Raw genomic sequence first — 27,334 nt, forward strand, 5'->3', positions numbered from 1 at the left:
TATTTACTGTGACAAGATAAAAAAAAATAAAATAATTATTAAACTAATCCTAAAGAATTTTTTACTCTTGTAAAATATGTACTCAATATCGCGTAAAAGTTCAAGGTCATCCTTGCCATAAATCCTTCAGAAGTTATTAGTTTCGTGAAATCAAAATTACAAGATAAAAAATCTTTTTTTTTTTCCAACACTCATCCAGTTTTTTCCTCTCTGATAAAGTAAGATATTTAGTGCTTTTAATGAAAGATATTTATTTTTCTCGCTATATCAAATTTATGGGTACAGATAGATAATAAGTAAATAAAACTAAAGTTAGGCATTTAATCCTCCTGGCAACCAAAATTGGTTCGACATAATGAATGAGTATTTTAAAATACATATATTCCAAAGTTAATTGTCCTTCATATATACAAATTTAAGTGCAAATTAACCAAAATGAACTTAATGTCAATTAGAAAAATATTTTTTCTCATTGAAAAAGAAGAGCTAGTAGCCGATCTTTAACAAAACGTATGAAATTTTCCAATAAACTAAAGCCGATCTAAAGTTTGGTTTAGTATAATTTTGTGCAGATCCGTTTTTGTGCTACAATTTTTTTTCATACTGAATTATGAGTTACATATTTTTCTAATCGAGAGATAATCACACGCATTCATTGTAAGAAAACAATTTTATAAGTGTTCAAATTTTCCCAAACGAGGAAATAGTTTTGGCAATCACTTATGTCTAGGTCTAGGGTATATATTTTATCACTGAATTATGTACACATATTTTTTTCCAAATGGTCGTTCTCAAGCTCACTGAATTATGCTAATGTTTAAATTTTCCTTTTTACTTATTAGTCCAAAGGGACTATTGTTTTCGTTTTGCGATATGCGTTGAATCACTATAAATGTCCGTTTTACTTTACAAACTGTTGCCACCAAATACTATCGTCATGTATTATATTTGAAGAAATTCAATAATGAAGAATAAATGTATGTATGTTTCTCGCATTGTGATAAAACAACGGTACATTGAGCCATCGAATTTTGAATGACGTAATCCTCCTACGAATATGGCATGTGGAAGACCAAATTTGAAATTTAGAATTTGTTTTATTATCGATTTCATATTTTGTAAAATTTGAACGAATTTTTGATTAACAAACTCAAGGATTTCAAAGCGAGCAATGGCAACACTCTACGGGGAGGGAAACCTTTTTATCTCCAGCGCGCGGAACTGTGTATCGGAAATTCTAAAGATATGCTCATTTTAAAATTATTTTGCGACATTGCTATTGAACTGTAATGATTTAAGTGCAAAGAACATGATATTTAATAAATAAAGGTAACACACAAAAAGTTAAAAAAACGCCCCTTTGGACGTAATTTAAAATCTGAAATCTTTCAGACACTTTTTGTTATTAAATTTATTGTATACTATTCTTAAGTTATCTGATTATTTGTAATAATTATTTATTTGCTTATTAAGGAGGTGATTGAAAGACAGATTGAAAGCACTGCTAAACAGAGAGATTTATTGAAAGAAGAGCTTTCAGCACTGACAATAGATGGTGAATTGCTACAGAAATTATATGCTCAAAGAGACGAATTGCTAGGTATGGAACAATTTTCTCGATTTCTCTTTTTCTGAATTTAAATCTGCATATTCACATTATTTGTAACAACATTTTTATATGTATTATAATTCATTTCTGATTTTATATTTACCTGCATATTAATATATAGCACTCTACATTTATACACATCTACAGTTATGTTTTGAGCACACCCGTCTCGATATTTGTTCATCTAGAACCCAGTTGTCTTCATATGTATGTATAAAGTATCTCTAATAACTGTAATAGCAATTACGTCTGTCGTTTAAGAGAAGGTATTCGTTGAGTTTCATGAAACACGTTTATTATCAAAAGTATTTGCTGTGTTTGACTGTTATATTTACATTTACGACGGCCTTTTAACAGAAGGTATTCGCTGTGCTTGATAAAAATGTGCAGTGCGCTTAAAAGTTGATATATGCTATTTTCTGTAGCGAGGTGTGTGGAGGGTTTGAAAAAGACGGCTGTAGGTTTAGTATCCGAAATTTTGTCTCTAAACTTACACTTTCGGTTACAAAATTTTAACTTCAGCAATAGAGAAGAAAGCATTTGTAACCACAAAGCTTATTATTATTACTTTTGGTCTGCTCCATCTAAAGAAATTGTCCATTTAGCAAAATGTCCATTATGCTTTGATAAGTTAAATGTGATTTCTCCATATATCTAAGTGCAAAGTTTTGGGTGGTGTTAGCAATTAATAGTTTCATACGGGCCAAGTGCAAAATTAATAACTTCTGCTGCTGGCTTACTCAAGACAAAACCATTAATCTCTGTTTTATTCTGTATTTTTGTTTTTAATTTTAAAAGCCGGTTAAAGTCATTTAAAAGCAACCATTAAATTTCTAACGTATCAGTGTTTTTTCACATGAAAAAAAGGAACTTTTTTATTTAACTTGCTAAAGCATTATGAACATTTTTCAAATTGGAATTGCTATCTAGGGAAACGTGTAAAATGTTAGATTTTGTTGAGAAACATTGTACATCCTACACTGAAATAGTTTTCTACCTTATTTCCGGAAAGTTTATAATTAGAGCCGTATGGATTGCACCAATAGTTAAAGAAATTAAACCTTGGCCATCTTTATTCGAAAGTCCTTTTTATGTAAAACTATGAATAAATAGAAAAACACAAAGTTAAATGTTTCTTAAACTTCTTGAAACAAGACATTAAGAAAACAATGAAATTCTATGAAAACGAACAAGCTGAAATTTTGTGCAGTTATGCACACAATCGTCCTCAAGTTATGAAGGACAAGAAAAAAAAAGCAACTCGTTTCCATTTGCTACTGCATAAATTCCATTTATTGCGTAAACCAGGAAATGGCATAGATTTTATGGTTTCCATAGATTAGGATCGTATTCTGGGTAAAAACAAAAACATATTTCACGGCAAATGTACTGTATATTTCGACAACATAAGAGAAACATTTTTATTTACCTATTTACAAAATACCGTTTCAAAATATAATACGTAATATAAAGGAAGCGCAGTTTGCAGCTCAAATCTCTGTAAAAATCATATATCTTTATAGCAATCATGTCTTTTCGGCATGGCTGATGGTTTCAATTGTATTCAAGAAAAATTTCAGTTCTATATACTGTTAATACAAATATTATTTGTAATAAATGCAAACAAACATTCTCTAACCAGAAATAAAACAAAAGTAAACAGTAAAGGAACGGCAGATATGTTTTTAAACTGAAGGGATTTAAAAAATATTAAAAATGCGAGAAGTCAAAAATTAGAACTACCGAAAGTCTCAACAAATATCCTGTGAAACATATGGAGCTCTCTCTAGACATGCACATAAAAGTGTTTAGCAAAGTGAAGACAGAAATTATCCCTTTCATTAATGATAGAAATCTTTTGCATAAAAATTGTTAAAATGTGATCAAAACCTTATGTTAATTAATCCAGGTATCTTATGAGTTGGCATGTACTTTCACTTTCACTTTTGTCAACTTCCACCAGAATGCAAATTTACTGAAGTATAAACAAGGGCAGAGTTCTTGAGTTAAAAAAGGCAGAGCTTCTAGCCTTTGCTAAACGTTACTCTAGTACGATTCACTGCTACTTAATATGATTTAGTGGCTTTAGCTTCGGCACGCTGAGTTTGCGTCGAGGATACTTAGGGCGGGAGCCAAGGCTAACTTAGTCTGGTGTTAATTTATATGTCGCATTTTAATTTGACTTAATAATTAACATAATTGTTTTACATTTCATGCGGGCTTCAGAGACTATTCCTTTTATAATCCTGAGCTTTTGTCTAACTGTCAGGTTGCCGTATTAATAAATAGGTTTATTTTAATCCTTCACGCTGAGTTTGCGATTGCTGTAGTCTGAAAATTCAACAGAATAACAAATCGCCTGTCTGTTTTTACAGTTTCACAAGTTTGGAATTTTAAAGAAACATAGAACTATATGTTTTAAAACATCTATTCTCAATTTCTGCCTCTTACCTATCTTTCCTATATATGAAGAACTCTGATATGATGATTTAAGTTTGTTGATCAAGTAATAAGACTCTTTTGTGGCAGATTCTGTGTATCTGCATAAATTTTCAGCATTTATTTCGCTCCTTTGAAGAATGGCAGTATGTTAGGTGGAAGATCTTGGTTATCTTCGTCATTCAAGGCAAGATTTGTTATTTCTAATTATTATATCAACTTATTATTATACCAATGACTACCACTTCGCCATAAACTAACACAAATTCCATTAGGCTTACATTAGTCTTTATTTTACTTCCATTAGGCTTACTTTAGTCTTTATTTTACTTCCATTAGGCTTACTTTAGTCTTTATTTTACTTCCATTAGGTTTACTGTAGTTAAACGTTTAGTTCACAGCATTCTGAAACTGCTATATGAAGAAACGTACAGCTAATTAGTTTGAAAAATAATATAAAGAATACAAATAATGTTAAAGTATTTGCTAAGTTGCATGAGTTGAATCGACTCAAACAGTTAATTAAATATTCTTTCGTGGATCTTGGTGGTGGAAGTTTCAAAATGGAAATTTCTCTTTAAAAATTTCAAGCACTGCAATGAAACAAATATAGAGTTTTGAAATAAAACAAAGAAGTGTTATTGTATTTTCAAAGAAGTTAACTTCGTAACATCATACTGAGACACGTTTGAATTTTCTAGTAATGAGGCATTTTGTAGTTATGAGTTTCCTAACTCATGCTGGGTGGTGACAAATTTGACCGTAACTGGTATGTTCAGATCCAACAGAGAAGCAAAATATAGCAGAACTCTCAATTTTGTTCTTGAATAAAATTAACATGTACAAAATTTTATATGCATTGAGAATTCTCTCATGACAACTGTTTTCCTTAGACGATTATCTCTGAAAGTGAACACTTCTGCGAATTTACATGCTAAGGTTTTGATAATTGTGATATTGTTCCCTTGGCGACGGTTTCTTAAAACGACCGAAATCATGAAATGTTATATTAAGGCCAACACCAAAATATCCGATTCCGCTGTCAAATTTTAAATTATTTTATATGCTGCTATAAAATAAATCAAGGACTTCCATATTCAGTTCTTATTAATATACCAAAAAACTATTTTAATAGAAAATAGCTAATTATTATGAATGCTTATTGTTTTCTGTTCTCTGATTAGCTAAGTTTATTCTAGAGATCTGATGAGAGGATTATGATTTACCACTCTTTTTATGATTCATAACATTCTTACACTGTTAATATCCATTTTATTTTTTGTTACAACTTGATGGTGCTTGATACATAATTTAAGGTTGTAGAGACATTAGGATTTTTTTAAAGCAAGAGAGATGAAAAATATGCCACCGCTCTCGCCGAGAATCGAACGGAGACACGCTAGGAAAGCAGGAGAAATACCTTATAAGGTCTAATTAGAACTCTTAAACAAACACGCGTATGTTTAAAATAACATAAATTTATTATATTTATTATATTTGTATAAAATAGAAATACAAAGAAGTGTTAAATTATTAATTCGCAGTAAAATATCACTCAGTGTTCAGCTGTTATTTTTGCTGAAGTAAAATTACTTAGTTTGCTGCCTTTCTAAAACAATTTCCCTAAGTTTCCATGATATTTTTAATACTGATTCTGAAAGGACACTTTTTTCTGAATTTTTTCTTTTTCTCTGCTTCCTCTGTATATCTTGAACAATCTGCTAGTAGCAGATGCACCAATAAACAATCGATTTAAAAGCCCTTTATTATATCTCTAGACAACATCTTCGGCGGTGCATATGGGAGTGAGAGAGAAAACAGACTTGAAAAAGAATATGACTTGCTCTTAGAAAGAAAGAATCACATAGATCAAGCTCATTTTAAATGGAAGCAAGCTCAAATAATGGTGAAGCAATCTTGCGCGCAACTTGGACTTGCCGTACAGAAATGGAAAGAATTACCAGACATACCAGAACAGTAAGTCAAATAAAAATCCACTTATGGAAAACTTGATTTTGATTTAGCTCTTAAAGTAGTACTGGAAAATTTGAGATTTTTATTCCATCTTTATCCATTGCATTTAATGAGAAAACAAGATAATGGTGAAGCAATGTAAAATAATTATCATTTTTTTGCCCACGTTTTAATGAAAAGTAAAAAGATACTTCAGTGAAAAGCTTTGCATTTTAATTGCTGTTTTCTATGAAACAAGAAATATGCTACTCGGAAGTAATTTAAATCAAATTATGTGCATGTGGTAACTTATTAGTGTTACAGAAATTAAATATAACAGAGGAATACAGCTATAGTAAAGATATATTTATTCTTTAAATATTAGTAGAGTAGATTGTAGTATTTTCTTGATTATGGTTAAGCTTACTAGGGTTATCAGCCTAAAAAGAAGGGATAACTTTATGATGGAAATTCTAAAAGAAATTGGCTTGTGTTCAAGTTGCACATGAGGTAAACCACAGAAATTCAGAGGCTATTGGCCCATTGTCAGAGACATGAAACCTATCAAACTACCACTGTTCAACGGTCTTATCCATTTAGCCGTTGTTGGGCCGAATTTCTGAAAGAATACGGTGAGAGAGAGAGAGGAGAATATATTCAGAAGAAAAATAAGAAAATATTCTTATATTCACAATGTAAGCATTCCAGATTTTTACTCACATGTATTTTTTTAAACAGGAAAAGTAATGTTACGCCATTGTCAAATAATTTATATCATAAAATTAAGCTATCGAAAATCACATTTATCTAATGATATTTTCTTACACTTACTTTTTATCTGAGGAAAACTAACATACTAAAACTATGTAGAGACATTAGATATTTTTTGGAAGCAGGAAAGATGAAAAATTAGCAACGCCTTTGCCGGGAATCGAACCGCGGACCTTTCAATTACTCGCTGAGCGTGCAGACCAGTACACCACGAAGGCTTGTTAAGAAGGCGGGAGAAATACCTCATATACTCCCCCCTTTTAAAGAGCGACTGGATTTTTAGGGAACCCAAAGCCAAATCCTGGGTGTGGAGACTCATCATCCAACACTCTTTTAGTTCATGCGCCACTGTAGAGATATTAGGTATTTTTTGGAAGCAGGAAAGATGAAAAATTAGTAAGACCTTCCCCGGGAATCAAACCGCGGAGATCTCAATTACGCAATGAGCGTGAGGACCACTACACCACGAAGGCTCGTTAAGAAGGTCGGAGAAATACCTTATAAGTACACTTAGAAATATTCATAATAATAATTAATAGAATTATCCCAGAATAATTCTATTTGTGAAAACAATGTAACCATGCATTATTTAGTTTTAAAAGCATATTTTGCAATGCAAATGATATACATCAGTTCCTATTAGTAAAACCTTTTTAAACCAATCCACAGATGCAATTTCAAAGCAAGTTTAAAGTAAACTTAATCTCCTCTTTAAATGATTTCGTGAAAAATACGAGAAGACTTCCATTAATGGTATAGCATAAAGAGATAAGAGTCCAGTTCATTTTATTTTTATGTAAGATATTTTTATTTAGCAACCTAATTAGTCTTTAAGTTTGCTATTTTTGTCACTTCTTGTTTTTATCTGAGCCTGCTCATTCCAAAACTCGTAAGTTGAAGGCTATATAAAAGGAAACACTAAGAAAACAAAGACATGAATGAATAATTGATTGATTACATTAGAAGCACTGCGATCTTGGTATTTTAGCTCAAGTTTTGTCAAGTGACGGCTGTGGGTCGTATTTGGCCAGCCGCGCACTTTTGTGCGATCCGCGAGCAATAATCATGTTTGTTAAAATATTTTACATTTTATACCTTTTCACGTCTCTTTAAGTAACATTAATTTGATTTTAAAATCATTTTTAGTTTGTTAACTTGTGAAATACTTTACAATTTCGACTTTAAAAAAAATCAAAACAGAATTTTGTAGTTCTTCTTTCGTTAGCGAGTACTCTGCCTTAAGAAGGCCTTTGCTTGCACGTCATCAAGTGGCCTTTGAAACGTTCAGGATTAAAATAATAAAAATTCTGCATACTAACAGATTACAACTTAAAAAAGCTAAAAAATTTAATGTTCACCATCTTTTGCCAAGCATATGGCTCAACGCAGAATAATTTGTAGAACCCAGTTTGAAAATTATTTAGCAAGAGATATATGGAAATATATTGTGACCCTTGATGAAGCATATGGATTTACCTAAATAACTGTAACAAAAGAGGTCGATTTATTATCGAAACCGAAGAGAAAAAATATCGAGTGGAGGAAAAAATGTACAAAGCTGGTTCTGTCAATGCAAAATAAGTTTCAATAAAGGGTTTATGATTGTCACGGTATACTCTTACAATAAAAAAATTAAAAATAAGAAGCATGTAAAAAACGTTACAATCCACTCAACGTACTATCAAGACAAATTTACTTCCGACATTAACAGAAGAATTTGCATTTCTTTATCCCAGTCTGTAAATTTAACTAAAACCTCTTCTGTCATGATGATCACGATGCAGACTCATGGTCCAGAAAAAAGACTATCAAATCGAACATTTAAAAAATACTCTTACATTTTAAATACTAATTAAACGGCAGCGAAATCGTTCCAAAAGTGTATAAAAACCATGTAGTTGTCAGAGTAAGCTTTAGAGGTTCTGATTCGTGATTACGTGGATTAAATGCTCGTTAAAATTATAATTGTCAAAGCTCTTACACGTGGATCATAGATCAGAAAAAGGAATATGGTTCGCTCGGTTAAAAATATCTGCCGGGACTCATATTGACCTGTACTAGTGACTGAAACATCTATCTCCTTTGAACTAATAGGTAGCTGTTATCATGGATACACTGCAGAATAAGCATTTTTAAATATATAGTATAGCAATAATTCTCCGAACCCATTAGTCTAGAAATAATTATCTTAGTCATCATATACATTCTTTATTTTCTTTCTTGATTGAAATGCTGCCTGTCGAACATAAGACGAAACGAACTATTTTCGCGTATATCATTATTATCTTAATTACTTTCTATCATTTTACTTGAAATGCTGCCTTTACCAGTAGCAAACATCCCACGGCTGACGTGCCAAATTATAAATTTGTATCAAAGCTATAATTTGGCATTAAAAACGTCAGCCATGGGATGTTTGCTACTGGTTCCAATTAAAATCAAATTATTCTCGATTTTTGATAGTATAAAGTTACCTTGGTATATCTTTAAATTAATACAAACAGCGTAAACTGATCTTAAAGAGGTCCTTAAAGATAATAAACTGGTATAGATATAGTGTATTATTGTCTCTGTAACTCTAGCTGAGAGGATACAGAATAATAGCGTCGACGTAGGCAAAGTATTTCAAAATGCTACAAAAGAGTGGTTAAAAATTCATTTATGCTAACAACTTTAGTCATAAAAATACATTTAAAAGTTTTCAGAAAGCATTTTTTGGTACAATTTAAGTTGCACGCTTAATATCTTTAATATTATAATCCTTGATTATATGCATTTTTTAAAAATTCTGTAAACAGTTATTTCCTTAAGATGTTTTATTCTGATTCGGATGAAGATTTTATACTAAATTGATATAAATCACGTTGCCTCGTGTCACAGGGTCGTTTTTCGCTTCAGTCTAGAGCTGACTTCGAGGTAATTCCTTATGCTCTACCTTCCGTACTCTGTGTGAATGTACATAATTTCCTGTTTTAGTATGTATGTATGCATATGTAAGATAAAATATATGTAAATCAAATTTCTGGTTTTAATTTGTAATAGTCCCTTAACCCTTGTTCCGTCATTGGTAATTATTGGGATGTCTGTGGACTTACTGACTTGAATCATCGGTAGAACTTAAAGTAATCTCAGATTCGTAATTCTTGATATTATTTTTTTTTCTGCATGCAAACGTCATTAAATGCAAGTACCATTAGCTGGGAAGTAAACTTTACATTTGTTGAAGATGCGAGAGAAACGAATATTGTCAAACTGCGGATGCAGAAAATTGACTTTAATATAAATTTTGCATTAAGCTAGAGAGTTAAAAAGTCTGTGTTTACAATAATCAAGAGCTAGGTCTTTAATAATTTGTATTTCGTTGTATTTTTCAAGAATAAATTTTTCCAATATTAAAAGAAACTTATTAGTACAATAATGTAACTAGATAAGTAGTTTCTTGGGAAAGTTTGCAGAATTATAATAATTTTTAATTGCTTCATCAATTTAATTGTATCCAAAGTTGGTAAAAATCTTGTATTATTTATTCTACTTCCTCTTTTGCATTTTTGTGTTTTGGTGCTGTAAAATTTAAATTGCTGCATATTGATTTATTGGAATGATATTTACGACTTTGATTATAACAGTCTAGTTGAATGGATTGTCCTTGAAAACTAGAATCCTTGAGAAGTGTGTAGCGACTAAGCGCTTACTACTTACAACTGCAAAATAAAGTCCAAAGAAGAGTTAAAATACCCTTTTATTTTAACTCAAAAATGCTCACAATTGGCCCCTCTCGGACTTACAGGAAACCTTCTTAGGATCTGAACATAAAGTAGGAAATAGGACAGTAAACTAATTTTAACTAACTAAATCTTACCTGAAGCTACACATAAATAACTAACCGAGTTGGCCCTTATTTAAACCTTACCAGTGAATATTTACGTGCCTCACCAGGCCTGGTGAAGCACGTACAATACGGCCGAAATACTAACATTTGTTTAAAGCAACGACGTGCCCGGAAGGCAGAACACTCTCTTTACTGAGAACTTCTGATCTCTTCTACGGAAGTGGCCCAGGCTTCCCATAAATACTGGTTCTACCTCATTTACATAAAACGCGATACTAATCTCATTCTGGTAGGGGCTTGTAGGTGGGAAACAAGAGAATAAAGGAAAGCTGTTTAAATTTCACTGTATTAGTTATTCAGACACCTGCGAATTTTTTCCGTAAAAAAAAAAGGCGTGCAAGTAACCTAGTTGTACTTGTTAGTATACAGTGAAAATTTTACGAACTCGAATTATTGATGTGTTGGTATTATATAGAAATTTATAATGTATTTTGTAATTCATACCTCTAATATCCAGTAGTAAAACTGTTTTCATAATAAGCTTGTGTTTAAAAAGTTGTGTATATGTTTTCAAAAACATTTATTAATTAAATGTTTTATGCACAGGTTTAGAAATTAGTTAAAAATTTATAGTTACAAAACATTTTCTAAGTTAATGTTTTAAATGTTAAAATTTTCCCTTTTCTTTTAACTTTAGTGACATGGAGCAAAGGTACTATCTAGCTGCTGAAACGAGAAATAATTTAATAGCCGCCATTCAGAACCTTCAAGGAGCTCATGGGTTTCTACCGAACATTACATTTCCGTACTGCGCCGAAGATGAAGTTGATACTTTGAATAAGGTAAATCAGTGTACTCTGTTGTGATAAAGAAGGCCTCCGAGTAAGGCTTTGGTATGTTCTTCAATGCCCAAAAATGTTCCTTTTTGTTAAATAAAAAAGACGTCGTTTATCAGAGCCGACTCTAGGATTGCTGCCACATGCAATAACATATTTCGTCTCCCCTTTGCCATTGCTAAATTTACAATGTTGCCTTATTTGTTGTAGCATTGCTAGAGCATAACACAAGGACAACTTATTAAAGAAATAATAGGGGACTTTTCGATTACATAATTTTAAATAAAGATTTCGTATAATTATAACTTGAGCTATGATTTGGCCATCAGTTCTCAATTTTTGTGAAACGTCAGTTAAGTTTGATTAATGAGTATAATAAATTTTATACGCTATAACGGCTCATCCATTCTTAATGAATTCTTAGTTTTATTTTGCTTTATTCTGTGATGATTTATTAATGGAAAGTATAAACTGATATTAGAACTTTACTAGATACTATTACGCATTTCGTTCTTCCTGGCATTCTGTAAAATAAAAAAGAATACTTCAACATTTCTCTAGGAATATTTCACAGTTTAACTCAAATTAGTTGTGTATTCCAGTAATTGTCATTTTGCTGCTGCTGTGAAGCATTTCAAACAATATTCTGAATTATTTTCACGTAATTTCATGTAGTATTACTAGTATGGTATGATATGATAAGATATAAAACAGCGATTTTCGAACTCAAACATTAAAACCAAATGAGAGTTTACGCAATACTTAATGAGTTGTGTAGGAATATGCATTTATAACAGATTAAGAGATGTACCATTCAAAAGCCATTTTATGTACTCTTGATTATCAGTAAAGCTCATAGTGCTCATAGTGTTCGAAATCATTGTTGTGATATCGAACTGAAAATGAGTCTAATATGGAGTATGGTCTCCTCTCACAGCCAGACAGGTTGCACCATTGCAATGGTACCATTGCAGACAGGTTGCACCATTGCACCCAGACACCATTGCAGCGGTATACTAGACAGGAGGCAGCTGCAGCTCAGTAGTCCCTGTGGCTGTCGATCCCATTTCTGCAGCAAAGCAATTTTAAACTTCGCGAGGATTCTCAGAGGGGAATGGCGAGATGAAGGTGCTCTCAGAAGCGCGTCCTAGAACATGCTCTACAGGGTTAAAGTCAGGAAATCTGGTTACCCAATCCGTGCGGCGAATATCCTCAATTTCCAGATAATCGCTGATCCATTGAGCCTTAGGTGGACGAGCGTTGTCGTCCATTAACAGGAACTCAGAACCAACTGCGCCTTTGAATATTCGAACATAAGACTCTAAAACATCCTTTCTGTACATCATGGCAGTCAGGGAGCCGTTGTCAAATATATGCAGGATAGTGCGGCCGTTCAGTGTAATGTCTGCCCAAACTAATTACAGCTCCACCACCGTAATGATCCTTTTTCTACTATTTTCCTTTCATCAAATTATTGACGACTCTTTAGAGGCAAGAGTATGGCAGAGACAAATATTGCGATTTCACTCAGATCTTGATAGCTACCTCTTTTGCAGTGAATCTGATCGCTCATTTCCTTGATTTCCAGCATGTGTCTTTACTCAATGGAGGTGGAAGTTAAGGTGTCTTAAGTATCCTAAGTCCCTTTGGATATTACTGATGATATGAGAATAATGGAAGGGTCTAGGATGGCATGAAGCTTGAGACACGGTCGCTATACAAACTGGAGTCGTAGTGTCTATTGCTTATTGCATGAAAGTTATTGCCGTTGCTAGTGAGTGTGCTTCTACCTAGAAGATGTTATTCTTGGGTGAAAATGTGCTTTCCATGTGGAATACTTCTTTATTAGTGTACTGAACAAAGAAACAGTCAATTCCATCTTCTTGACCTGAACCGTTAGTATAGCACTGAAACTTTGAAGTGGAAGTGGTAGACTTTTGCTGCAGATGTGTACTTCTTTTAAAAATTTCTCTGGCAGATGGATGAATATGCAGCTTGTTGCTCAATGCTTCATACGCATGAGGGTGGAACCATGTATTGTGGAACTGCTTTTGTTTCCTAACTGGAGAACAGTCTGTAGTGTAGCTGTTATTTCTGTTTGTATATGCAGTGGTGTGAGTCCTGTCAGGATATTTGTTGCAGTTGTAGAACTTGTACAGTAGACACGTGTAATGTTGATGGCAAATAATCTCTGGATACTTGAAAGATGCTTTACCGTTCTACTTTACAATGATGTTCATACGCTTGCTTAGGTTATGATTTTTTCAGCAAATGTTGCTCAGATTATTTCTTATAATTGTAGAATTAAGCCTCATTTGGCACATTGTAATTTCAAAAGTTTGTACGCAGTTCTTAGCGACCGATTCTTGAGGTTCATTATGTGTGGTATCCAAGTAAATTCTGTATTCTGTATCTTATGCCAGTCCGAGGTATTTGAGTTTGCTAGTGATTTTAATTCTATGTCCCTTCATTTTTAATTTGGGCTTACTTGCGAGTTTGGGGCCTTTTTTCGGGATTATGAATGTCTTGGACTTTTTCGGGTAGATTCTTGACTTATTAAACTAATTAGACTGATTGATTGATTAGACTGATGCTTGATTTGGTTGCAACGATCATAGAAGAGTTTGCTTGTTTCGTTGCAGTGTCGTTTAACTTCGTCTCTTGTCCTCACTATTATTATGAAAGCTCTATCATCAGCGTAAGCAATAACTGGGGTGTCACTATGTCCTTCTGCATTAATGTTGTTAATGAAAAATCAGGTTGCACAATTTAGGTCCAGCACATGAACCTTGTGGTCAAAACTCTATCCTGTATTCTACTGATGAGGTCTGTGTCATTCATTATAAGGTGCTGTCTATTGTTCAAGTATTTTTTAAAAAAGAAATAGATGTTGCTGTGGCATTAGTGCCTCGCAGGGCGTACCCCCAGAATCGCAGACCACCGAAAGGTGTCGAATGTGCTTCAGATGTCGAGACTTAGGGACTGTATGATATCAGTTTAGCTTGTTGGTCAAAATACTGTCTTTTAGATCCATGAGAGTATGCGTTGATAATTTTCCAGCTCAAAAGCAATACTGTCTACCTCTTAATTATTGAGATTTGAGTTTAGATGGTGAGATAAGTATCTACTAATTTTTCATACACTTTTACTACCGTAGAAAGACAGACGGGGCGGTAGTAATCGGGACTCTGTGGATCTTTATTGTTTTTCAGAAAAAATACCAACTTGTCCTATTTTGAAACTACTAGGGAAGATTTTATAATGCGGTAGCTTGTGGAATGATTTCAGAAAGTGTTCTGATAGATCTTTTTAATTATGACCTTGTCGGTCCCCTCTGGATCATGAGTATTTTCTTAACATTTGTTGGAAGGCATGATGAATTTCTTCTGCTGTTTAAAGCGGGTCATTAAACGTTGTTGCTTGGATGGTGTCTATTCACATGGAATGCTGCAATGATGTGTCCAGGTTGGAATTGTCATTTGGAAATATTTTATCCAGTATTGTAATAAGTGTGTGTTCTGGGCCACTGTTGGCGGTTTGTCCAGGTTGTAAGAAGTATCATGGTTTACATGCTTTGTTGTCGTTATTTTGTGCAAAATATGTGCTTCTGCAGTATGGGTAAAAAAGCTATCATGGATAAGTTTATAAATAGCTCTTTCTTTCCTTAATTTCCATGGAAGGAGTTGATGTATAGCATCCTGTGTCGCACCTTTTAGTTTCCGTCTTATGGGCTTGCATTTGCGTTGCTGCGTTTGGGATCGTTGTTTTACCAGACTAACGTAGTGAGTGGTTTAGACTATCTCTGCGGGAGGATGTTATCGCATATGATGCGTATTTTGATGAGAAGAGATGTTGTATATGAATCCAGGGCTTTCACTGTAATTTGCTGCTTTGGGCGTATTTCTCATTGGCAGAGCAGTTTTGGGGATGTTCATTGGAGAGTTTTGACTTGGGATTGCTTTTGATTTAGTTTTGGGAAGTTTAAATTGATGTAGTGGATGCGTTTGAAATGCTGTAGGTAATGTATTTATGATTAGATGGCTCCTATCTTCCGTGTCTGTCATGACTTTCCAGTGTTGCATGATGTCATTGGCATACAAGGCTGTTAATGTCAGATCTGACCAACTCTTGCTATTTACTGTTTCATTGGAGGTGCATCTTCTGTGTCTTGTATGACCAGATCATAGGCATAGATGTAATTTTCAAGCTCTTGTCCTTTTACAGAAGTGTAGGCGTAGCCCCACGTAGTGCTTAATGTATTATAATCTCCTGGAAATAGCTTGAGAGGAGTTGGTATACTTCGTACATCTTCTACTTGTGCCACGGTATTCTTTGTGTCTATGGTAGGAGGGGACTAGGTGGAGATTATACCAATATGCAGAATTTGTAATTTCAGTAGAATTTCGACCAGTTTCGTGAGGTTTTGATGGCGAGAGGAGTCCATTGTGTATTGCAAGAGATTAGGGCTTCTCTTGGTGTTTCGGTTGATGAGTCTATAATGTTCTATCTAAATTTGTATTCCTTGGCAGCTAGAATCAGCTAGAATACTTATGTAGAGAATTATCTCTGAGTTTACGTGCAAAAGGCAAGTCGGAAGAAAGGTTAAATTACCCTTTTATTCAACTCAATATGATTCACAGATGACACCTCTTCGGCTTACAGGAAGCCTCCAATTGGGCTTAAGTTACAAAATAAGAAGCTAATCTAATGTTAACTAAACCAAAACCAGCCGAAGCTGCATAGTAATAGCTAACAGATTTGACCCTTATTTAAAGCTCACCGGCGAATACTAGCAGGCACGTAACAAGACGACCGAACGTAGTAAACTTAGGCTTAAATCAACCAACGACGTGGCCAGAGGGCAGAATACGTTCTACTAAGAACTTTTAAGCTTTTCTACTTAAGTGACCGAGACTTCAACTTAAATACTGGTTTCTACTTCATTTACTTAAAAAGCGATCCTAAAACCTCATTCTGGGAGGTTCATTTGAATGCATCAAATATTGTCTCTGTTGCTTTTATTTGTAACTGACATGTGTTCGTATATTGTATTGCGTTTTACGCATAATGTAGTATTGGATTCTGTAGAGCATGCTGTTTGTTCTGTGCTGTGGTTGCTCTTTGTAACTGCAATGTCTTTGCTCTGAATTGGGAAAACAGTGGATGTTTTAACCTCAAGGTCCTGTAATGGTGCGTACAAACCCGGAGGAATTTGTACAATTATGTTGTGTCTTTTTATAAAATTAATATTGCAATTGCCATTAAATACATTCAAGTTTTTCTCGTTTTAGTCATGTTTAAAATATAGCTAGAATGCAGCGCTTAATTTGTTATATCTTGCATCGATAATGCAGCTTAAATGAATAGGCTTAAATTTTCAGCGTTATTATACCTGGCAAAAATCTGAAAGGCGCAATAGTCCATAAGATTATTTGTGAAAGTTTTGATAGCTTGTTTAAGAAGAAATTTACATAAAGGGTTGAAGTGAACGGTTTTTACAACAGATGGCCTGTTTGAAGAAAAATGCATAGATGAGATTTTTTATCCTCATGAGTCTGTAGCTCTAATCTTTCTTCTAATGGACATAAACTACATTCATCAATTATCTCTTATAGATGAGTAACTTGAAAAATGAGATATTGTTTGAGATTTGCCAACATACACTCGACAGCTAAATCCTACTGAACGTACCGCGATTCGGCGCACAATCATTTTCCTTGGAACTTCCAGGAGCTCACATTAGCTGTACAGGAAAGCGGGTGTAAATCCTACCCACGTTTTAATACTTGCGGAACTTGTGTAATTTATAAGGGAACAGACCCTCTTCGTGAAATTATTTTCATTATTTTAAGAAGTCTTTTAACTGGAATTACATGTCTAGGATCAATATTTAAGGAAATGCCATCTAAACGATATAGTGGTTAGGAGAGGCTGACTGCGACACCGAAAGGCCTGGGTTCGAATTCCGGAGAATCCATGGATGTAAAATTGTCTGTCCCTTCATAGTATGTAGCGGTTGCCGCCTATTAGGTGCCTCCACGGTAAAATGACCACCACTTCTAGCCTTAGTAGTGGCCAATGCCGTTATAGGCGAGTGCTCGCCATTGGGAGAAAAATATTTAAGGAAATAATGCCAACAGGCAACCTTTATCCATCTCTATATTCATACAATATTCAGCTGCGTAGTACTGAAAAGAACGCTTTGTCCTCCTGACAAAATTCATACAAAAATACAGAATATTTCTTTTAGTACATAATAGATAATATTAATGTTTCCTTACTCATTCCTTGATTTGGCATACTAATGTAATATAAAATGCATGTTTCAATTTTTATTTAAAAAAGTAGAAAATAGACAATTTACGCAACAAATGATTAAAAATTAAACAGTAACTCCGATTTATCTACACGTAATTAACTTTCGGGAATCGAGGGAAAAAATATAATTCTCACGAATTCTCAAAAATTCAGAAATCAACTGCTTTTCTTAATTTTCGTTGATCGCAGGTGGTAATGATTATAACGATCATTGTCGATAAAGAGTCCTATTTAATAACTTTCTGTTATATCTGTAAGCCGTAAAAGAATATTCAAGAACTTAACATGACTATCGTTATCGTAAATTCATTTCATCTGTCAGCTGACAAACTAAAAGATATTAGAGGATCATACGGCAGTTGCTACTTCCTTTTCATGGACACCGTTTTTTTCTGTCAAGCGACGTCTCAATTTACAGCTGAGAAATTCATTACTTCACATGGTTCCTGACTGCGTCCCTTTGGTAAAAAATTATAAACAAAATACCATTTTATCTAACATCCTTCATATTTCTTTTGCTTGTTATTATTTTTACTATTTTTATACTCTTTCAGTCTTACACTCGAGAGAGTAATTAGAAATCTTATTAATAATTAATCTAATACTGAGCACTTATTTTTGTATCTGAAACTTCAGGCATTGGATTACATATCAGTTACATTGTGCTCAAGTCTCTTGAATAAGTTCTGATTTGCTTGTGTTATCCATATTTTACTGGTATGGAATTCCGATTTTTCTACATAGGCACTTTAGAACGATAGCACGCATGGGGAAATGCGATATTTCCTTTCACATGTTCTATTCAAATGCCTTTCCATTAATAATTTCGCCAACCTTGAAATCTGAAAGCTATATTCTGAATATTGAAACCTTATATTTCGCCAATCCGAAAAATACAAGGTAAAATTCGTTCTATTCTACCTCATACGGAAAACTATTTTTAGTTTTGCATGTTTTCAGCTAAAATATCGTTATTCCTAAGTTTAAATAATTCTCATTTTATTTTTATTAAAACTTTTGCTCGTCGGAGAACTCTGTGATTCTAATTTACAATACATCAATTTTTAAATTCTTCCATTATTCGAATATTAACTTGTGTATTAAAGTCTCTTTTAATTTCACAGTTTGGATGCCGTTAAACACAACTCGTAATATTACATAATCTACTTTTCACAAGTAATCGAATTTCGCTTAAAGATATCTTAACTATATTTATTTAATAAATCTCTTTATCATTTTCTTCAGAGCCTTACGACGAGATTTACTTTCTAAAATGACTTTTAGTTCTGTCTTCTTACTGTAGGTTATTTTATTGCAGCAAAAGAGTCTTGATGAAGAGACACAGATTTTCTATTCTTCGTCCGCTACTTCCTCATAAAAGCATATATTATCTTGGAAATAATATTGGCGGATTTGGGTTACATTATCTAACTTAGAATCATTGCTAAGATATTTTTTCTACTCAGATTTTGAAATCTGAGTAGAAATCACAGTAGCCATTATATATTCCGGCTGCTTCATTTTTCACTTTTCATTTCTGTTTCGGCTAGACATAGTGCATTTATTCTAGAAAACCTGTTACATATGCGATGGTAAGTCTTCAGATTTTTTCCTAACAGATACACCATCACTATCTAATCGTTATAAATACACCGGTTTCAAATTTTAGTTCAAATTCATCTAATACTTGAGTTGAGTAAGGATTGTATTTTTTCTGAAAAAACAGTTTCCATGAAACCTGTGTGTCTAAAGTGTCAGTGCGAGAAATATTCATGTGTTTTCATTTCTCATGACTCATTTCATTTTTCTACTGAAATAATCAATGTTTTATAAACACATTTGAACAGATTTAATTTTTAGATGTATTACAAATTAATTTTATTTTAATTGTTATATACTAATATCATGGTTGAAGATGGACTTCTTCAAAGTTATAGTCTTTCACCTGTGAAGATTTCCGTAATAATCTGACTTTTTGTGATGTGTAGACTAATATACAGGATGGTAGATGAAAAGGCCCGCCTCTTGCGCACCTACCAGTATTGAAGGCGGGTTACCCTGTACTATCTAAGGCTGTTAAGTTGTTTATAATTTCTCTTACGTATTAATTACAGACAAGCTATAAAATTATAGTTCATGTATTAGCAAATGAAAGCTATGTCTCATTATCATTGGTTTAGAGTGTTTATTTCCTTTATTCCGTAAATATATTCTAAGTGCCTATATTCTAATATATTCTAATATATTCTAAGTGTCTAGATCACAGACTTACTATGCTTCGCTTTGAGAGCATTTGGAATATGGTAAAGGGTTGTTTCTTATCTTCATTTTTTATAAAATATTCCTAGCATTTTTTATTCTTGTTACTCATTGTGATTTCATCTATAAAATATTATAAGAATCACATTTAAGTAAAACGTTCCCTCGAGATTTCTAATGCAATTTACCATTATAATTCATGATTTTTACAGGATTAATATTACTGTACAGAATGAAGAGTGGAAATTCTGAATACATTTTGATTCTTGTCCATACGGTTATGTAAGATATACAATAATGTCATCGTATGAGTAAATTGTTCTAAAATTTACTAAAGATAATAGCGAATGCTATATTAATTATAACATATGTGTAGCGTTCGGAATTCCTATTAATTTTGATTAATAAATTATAAAAATAAGACAGCATCAATGTTAAATGGAGAATAAAAAGTACATTATAATACATTATGTATTGCAGTTCCAGATAAAGTAATAAAAATATAACGTACACCGGAGTATAAGCAACTGTGAACAAGGGAATATGATATTTCAAGGTAATTCGCAAAAGTCGAATAAGAAATGAAGTTCTTATACTATACAAGGAAATGTGCAGCTTGAAATATGAATAGAAATAAGAACCATTCATTCTTCTGATACTAAAAATGCACCAGCAATCTCTAAGCGCTTGCAGCATTACTACATTTAGGTTTAACGATTATTGTGAGAAATAAGAACTTTAAGAGTAAAAGATCGGGAATAAAACGTGACTAAGGAAAACAGAATTAATGCTAGGAGCAAGACTGGAAGCAAATTTAAAAAGAATATGGACAGCCATACGAATATAATTCAAATATTCTTTGATCACTAATGACCAAAGTATAAGCTCAGATTTTGAGGAGTTTCCTGTAACCTGAGAATATACATACGTTTCCTCTAAGATTACTTCCATTGGTACTTCCCTATAGGCCACATACTAGTAATTAGTCTCTAGTATGAGCTGAAGCGAAGTAAACAATGACCTTTTTCTGCAAAATGTTTTTTTTAGAATAACAGTTCAATGTTTAGCCGCGTAGTTGTATTAGATACTAAGTGTTTTTTTAGCTTGTTTTTACAGTAAAATTTTACGTACCGCTTGATTTTTATGAATCTGTAGAACTTACCTCAGAATGAAACGGAGTCTATCCTCTATTTTTAGAAATACAGAATACTATCGTAAAATCGATATTGCATCCAATAAAGTTATTTTAACTTTGCATCCAATAAAGCTATATTTCAACGACTAAGGCATTTGTTTTCAGTGACACATGTGCACATATCGAGAACGTGTCAGAATGCGCTTAAAAGTTCCAAAGAATCTGTATAATGCATACAAAAGCTATAGTATTTATTTGTTGCTAGTGTTAAGAACTAAAATTAGTCATTTTTGCCAAAAGCAACTAGAAATGAGAGACAAAACAGCTGTTGATTGGAACAATCATATGCGGGAGAGACGCGTCCTTAAATTTGTGGAATCAGAAAATGAAAATATTGGCGATGTTGATTTCATTGTAGAGATCGGAAGAAAGCACTTTCGCAAGAAGTAAAAACAAGGCTGGAAGAATACTTCTTCCTTAATGGATATTTACGGTCGTTTGTTACGAAACAAAAGAAATATTTCTTGTCATAGTCCTCGATCGTATTGCTACATTGATGAAACAAAATTTTTAATATAAAAAAGTTAAAGATTAATCAAGCGATTTTCCGACTGTTCGAAGGTCCGACCCCTTCAAACAATTGGAAAATCGAAAAGTCGTTCGTGACTGTTCGAAGTCACCGGGGGTTCGAAGGGCACGAAGGGTACAGACAGAAAAACTGGAACAGTCTGGTTATATTTATTGTCAATTGCACTGCAAATACAATTTCATTATCTTGAACGCAGAAGCAGAATATAAAATGTTTCAGGAAAGTTGTAAAATGGCGAAATTTAAAACGTATCGTAGAACATCTCGCATCGCCTCGAATTCTGCCTTGTGGAGTTTATATGAAGAAAAACCAAGCCTGAAGTGACAATGACATATTTGATGCCACCCGGGGCATTTTCAGTCTGAAACAAAACTTGCTAAATATTCACCAATGGCATGCGATTAATAAGAAAGTACCTTTACATTTCCTTCTTTTTGGTTACTTCGGCTCTCAGAGGGTGTGTAGATGTATGAGAAGACACTGTTGAGTGTGTTTGAACTGTTATATTTGGTAAAGTTACAAATTGTTATCATTTTAAAATTTAACAGCTTTCGGAATTTGGGGCATTTTATTCCCCCTCTACCGCTTTAACTTCGAATATTAAATTGACGAATGGGGGAGAGGAACAACTGTATTTCACACTTAAATAGAAAAGTACATGCTATGCTTTAAAATATTTTTACCGGCAACAGTTAGGAAGACATAAACCTGCATCGAAAACTTAAGCTTCGTATATCGAAAGCATAAGCTCTGTATTAATATCTGCCGAAATAATATAAAAATCATTTTTTGAAAGATTGTAATGATTAACGAGCATTTAAACACTGAAATTCATCATTAAGTATTACTCTAATGCTGAAATACGTAACTGTAATATAAGTTGAATTTAAAAATTGAGCTATAGCAGATGAAAAAACTAAAAACATCCATATTTATAACAACCATTAGCTACAAACATTTAAAAGAATGTATTTGATGTAGTGGAACTAAAATTAGTTATTCACGTGATAGCTAATTCCGGTGTAAACTTTTGAAGCAGTAAGGGGTAGTGCGTTTATTTTCCTTTGAGGTATTTCCGATTTCAAAGAACAATACTTCTTATTATCCGATATGTTATTTTTGGGATTAGAACAGTAAATTAAAGAAGTAAAAAATTTTAGGTAAAAACCAGAAGCGAATTTCGTACCGAAAACCCATTTAATTATGTTACTTGCTTCTTAAAATGCGAAGCTGACTAGCGACCGAGCGGTAAAATCGTTGAACACTGAGTAGTTCCGACTTGGGTTAGAATCCAGGCGAACGGGCCGTCTGAATGAACTTTTTCGTCTTTTTCCCCATGTGTAACGTGTATACGAGCCAGTTTCTCTTAGAAAGTCCTCCACGAAGGCATTCTTCCCCTTAGGTCGATAGCTCTAGTGGGCTTTGCCACAGTAAAATAAACCAAACTGATCTTAAAATTCGGCTAATTTAAGCTCTTTGGTCAATTTGTCGAACTTTACATTTCTGCAATTACCGCTTCGTATTTTCTATGCACTAAAGTATTTTTTTTTCTATTATATATATATATGGTATATTTGAAATTAAAAATAGTTAAACTTACAAGCTAGGATGCCTGATAACATATTAGAGTGTGACAGCAAGAGTACTTTAGATTAATGTCAAGAAATGGTTAAGAAAATTACATTAATGGTCTTATATAAAAGAATGTCTCCGTGCAGAGATGTAGTGATAAAAGGTACTCAATAATATGCTTATTCTCATGCAGTTTTCGTACACATTATTGTTACTTTTCAGTTATTCATTCTACCATTTAAATAATCTAAACTAAAGCTTTATTTTTCCCCAAATTTATTCATAGCTATAAAAAAGTGCACAAGAATTTATATTTCTCTATCAGAGACAGATAAAATGAGTCCGGAAAATGATAAGTTAATCCAAGTATGTCAATCATATGCAAAAACTTATTACGTCATAAATAATACCTAATCAAATACTGTCATTTATCGAGTTTTTATATTGATTGTCTTTGTCTGAGCGATATTTCTCTTTGCAGATAACTTAGTTGACGACATATTTCGGTTACGATTTCAGTACCAGATGACAGTAACTATCACATTGTCATATTGTCTCAAACTAATTTTGGCATCAGAAGAAAAATGACTCATTATTAATGTTGTGTAACATATTATATGGTCTTCGTTTTCTAAAGTTTTAAAAGTCATATATATTAATGTAACTATATTAAGCTCATTTACTTTCTACAGGGCAAGAAAATTTTAAATGCTAAAACGTATTGATTCAGGTATTCGTAATTTTCAAAGCATTTGTATGATTTATGAAATAGACGATTATTTGTTTCGGTGAAAATAAGGAAGACGGTATCACATGCTTTTCTATATGTTTTATTCACTAACAGTTGTCCGTAAGATTTGTTTAAAAGTAACGCTATAGTATACTGAATCGCGCTTTATACTAAATCAAGTAGTTGCAATCAATGAATGCATTTTTCTAGGAGAAGAAAAAAGAATTATCCAATAACTAACTAATTAACTGAATATTGCATCAGTTTTCGATGCTAATTATTACCTTGTTTGAAATCGTATGTTCTAAATTTAATACTAAGTACTTATTCTTTATGCGTGCAATGTTTTAGAAAATTTGTATCACCACACAGTTCATCAAGAGCAGATAGCCAAAAAAAAGGGGGCTAATACTTACGTAAAATCAATGCAAATTAATGTATGACTTTGGTTGACCATTTAGTAATTTCGTTAATATTTCAAATAATGAAAGGTTGTTAATACAGGCAAAGTAAGAATTTGATATTATATTCTCAGGAAACAAACGGATAGAGATTAAAAAATTTCACAACATGAATCTCTAATTTCTGATACATTTGTAAGGTTCTTAGTCGTTAAAAAGAAATAATTCTAGTAAAAAAATTCAATACGTTATGCTATAAATACATTTCTGTATTATTAGCTTCCCGAAAATTGAAGGGAAAGCAATTTCTATGAAGAACTTATAAATACTCGTTTTTTATAAGTTTAATAATATCATCGAAGGAAAATAAAAGGGAATTATCTAGTACAGCTCTCCCCCTTAAACTTCTAGACTAACTGCATACTTTGATTACAATAATTTTCTCTGTCAAAAGCAAGAATGAACTAACTATTATATTCTCAGGAAACAAACGGATAGAGATTAAAAAATTTCACAACATGAATCTCTAATTTCTGATACATTTGTAAGGTTCTTAGCCGTTAAAAAGAAATAATTCTAGTAAAAAAATTCAATACGTTATGCTATAAATACATTTCTGTATTATTAGCTTCGCGAAAATTGAAGGGAAAGCAATTTCTATGAAGAACTTATAAATACTCGTTTTTTATAAGTTTAATAATATCATCGAAGGAAAATAAAAGGGAATTATCTAGTACAGCTCTCCCCCTTAAACTTCTAGACTAACTGCATACTTTGATTACAATAATTTTCTCTGTCAAAAGCAAGAATGAACTAACGCCTTTTTCTGTCATTTGACTCTATTTCCTTTGTCAGAAAAAATGCTGTGCAGGAGGAGCTCTTTGCATTGTTCTTTGCGTTTTATCTACAACCAGTTGAATCCAGTTAATTGAGTTTCGCTTACTTCCATGCCTCGTTCCCAATGCCGCTTGTCATTACGTACTTGCCATCAATTTGATTTTAAACCACTTTATGCAAGGTAGTTCTGCAAATGAATCTCATCCTGAAAAACAGTGAAAATACCCAGAAAAAAAATCTTCCAAAGGAAATGTAATAAAGTGATAAAAATTACATTAATAATTTTATTAAAATGAGCATAAAATTTTCTTTTCACCTAATTTTGAGTTTTAAAGAATGTTGCATCAGCTAGAAACAAAGTTCACATATAAAGAAGTTCTTAAACGTTTCTTTATATGTGAATTAAGATGCAGCAGAAGAGATGTGTAAAAATGCATTTTAAAAAACTACCCTATAATTCTGGCTTTCAGACGCGGAAATTACAAAGAAGCAGTAACCTGTGTAAAGAAGTGAAACGTGCTCCCTAAATTCTTTTGTCCGGCTAACACATTCATAAATTCCGAGTTCGATCCTATGGAAAGACACAGCTAAATTTTCAATGATGTCTTGCTCCCAAACTCTTTTTCACTCGACGGTTGTAAAAAGTCAACAACAAATCTTTTAATACATGAATTCATAATGAAATATTTAATTTAAAAAATGTTGTTGTTGCTAATGCTCACTTGTCTGATCTATAGCCAGCACAAGACCATGAAATTCCTCGTGGCAAGGAGTGCAAATGTACGCCTGTTGTTGGCAACAGCCTTGAGCACCATACAGGCGATAGTGAGATTTAGCTCAGTTCTGCCTCGAATTTTGATGGAGAGCACCCCGGGGGGCGGGTCCAAGGGTCTCCCAACCCTCTCCTCTACCACAAGCCTATCGAGAGGACTTTCGGCTCGCCGCATATTTAGAGAGCCTCCATACCGCACGGACATTATACATTTACAAACGTCCATGCCTTCTCCGGGATTCGAACCCAGACCCTTTGGCACAGCATTCAGTGACTAAATCAAGTAGTTGCTGTCGCTATGTCGGTTGGGCCGCTAATTTAGAAAATGTAATGAGTTATTGATGAGCATAATATATAAAGGGAAAGCATACTATTTAAAGCTAAAAACACAACTAATAAAATACGGTCATCTGATGGAAATAGTTTTCGATATTAAGATTAAAAAAATGTTTGCTTTCAATAAATTTCTAATTGCCTCTGGATAGTATTTTGTAACACATAAATTGCTTACATGAGTTGTGTATTTATTTATTTATATAAACAAGCATTACCTGTTTTACTGGTTTTATAGAATATGCACATCTATACAAACAAAATACCATTGATCGCGTGCAATTTTTAATTCTAGATGGGGAGGAAAACTTCGTATGTATGTAAAGGAGTTAAGAAGAAGAATTCCAAAGGCTTTCAAGTAAATGAAATGGTCAGCCTAAGGGGTTGATAAAGGTCTAACTAAATTTTTTTAAACCCGAGCGCGCTTACGAAATTTTGAAATAAATTATTTAATTCCGTTTTTGTGCTTTCATGAAACTGGACGAAATAATGCGTTAAAAGTAACTTATTAGAACAACCATTTAGTATGAGTTGTGCCCATTTAGAATACGACGCTGTGCGTGACGTTTTGTCTTTTCTTTCCAAGTCACGAAATTTTCTGGTAGCACGTCAGTATTGACGCGACAGTTATCATTCTCCTGCCATTTAACTCGAGCTACTATGTTCTAATTTTTTTTCTGCCTAAATAATGATTTGAGTCAATTTGAAAATTGCTAAAAAGATTTTCAAAGGCCTAAAAAGTGAACCTTAAGTAAAAATCACTAATGGGAAATACTTTCCCCACGCATTTCTCCCCTTTATTTCTTTCCCAGAAGTATGAAAAAGAATTTTATCATTTTGCAGCTTAGTGGCATTTTGATAGATGACCTAGAGCTGGAAACGCAATGGGCGGGGGGGATGGCCCTTAAAAAAGAAAACAGCTATCCTTCTGAAAACAGAAAATTATTAAAT

At 33.0% G+C, this 27,334-nt stretch overlaps 1 protein-coding gene across 4 annotated transcripts in view; it reads left to right on the forward strand.

Moving 5' to 3' along the window:
* Positions 1–27,334, forward strand: part of LOC118181362 (uncharacterized) — a 193,824-nt gene that overhangs the window by 106,352 nt on the left and 60,138 nt on the right. For all 4 annotated transcript variants that reach the window (XM_035350492.2, XM_035350493.2, XM_035350490.2 and 1 more), the window contains exons 6-8: positions 1,474–1,600; positions 5,827–6,025; positions 11,299–11,443. In XM_035350492.2, the coding sequence (XP_035206383.1) occupies positions 1,474–1,600; positions 5,827–6,025; positions 11,299–11,443 (471 nt within the window). The remainder of the gene's footprint in view (positions 1–1,473; positions 1,601–5,826; positions 6,026–11,298; positions 11,444–27,334) is intronic.

The sequence above is a fragment of the Stegodyphus dumicola genome, chromosome X1 (assembly GCF_044657685.1).
Source record: "Stegodyphus dumicola isolate Sdum_Otavi_A_Nest chromosome X1, ASM4465768v1".
NCBI classification, from domain to species: Eukaryota; Metazoa; Arthropoda; class Arachnida; order Araneae; family Eresidae; genus Stegodyphus; species Stegodyphus dumicola.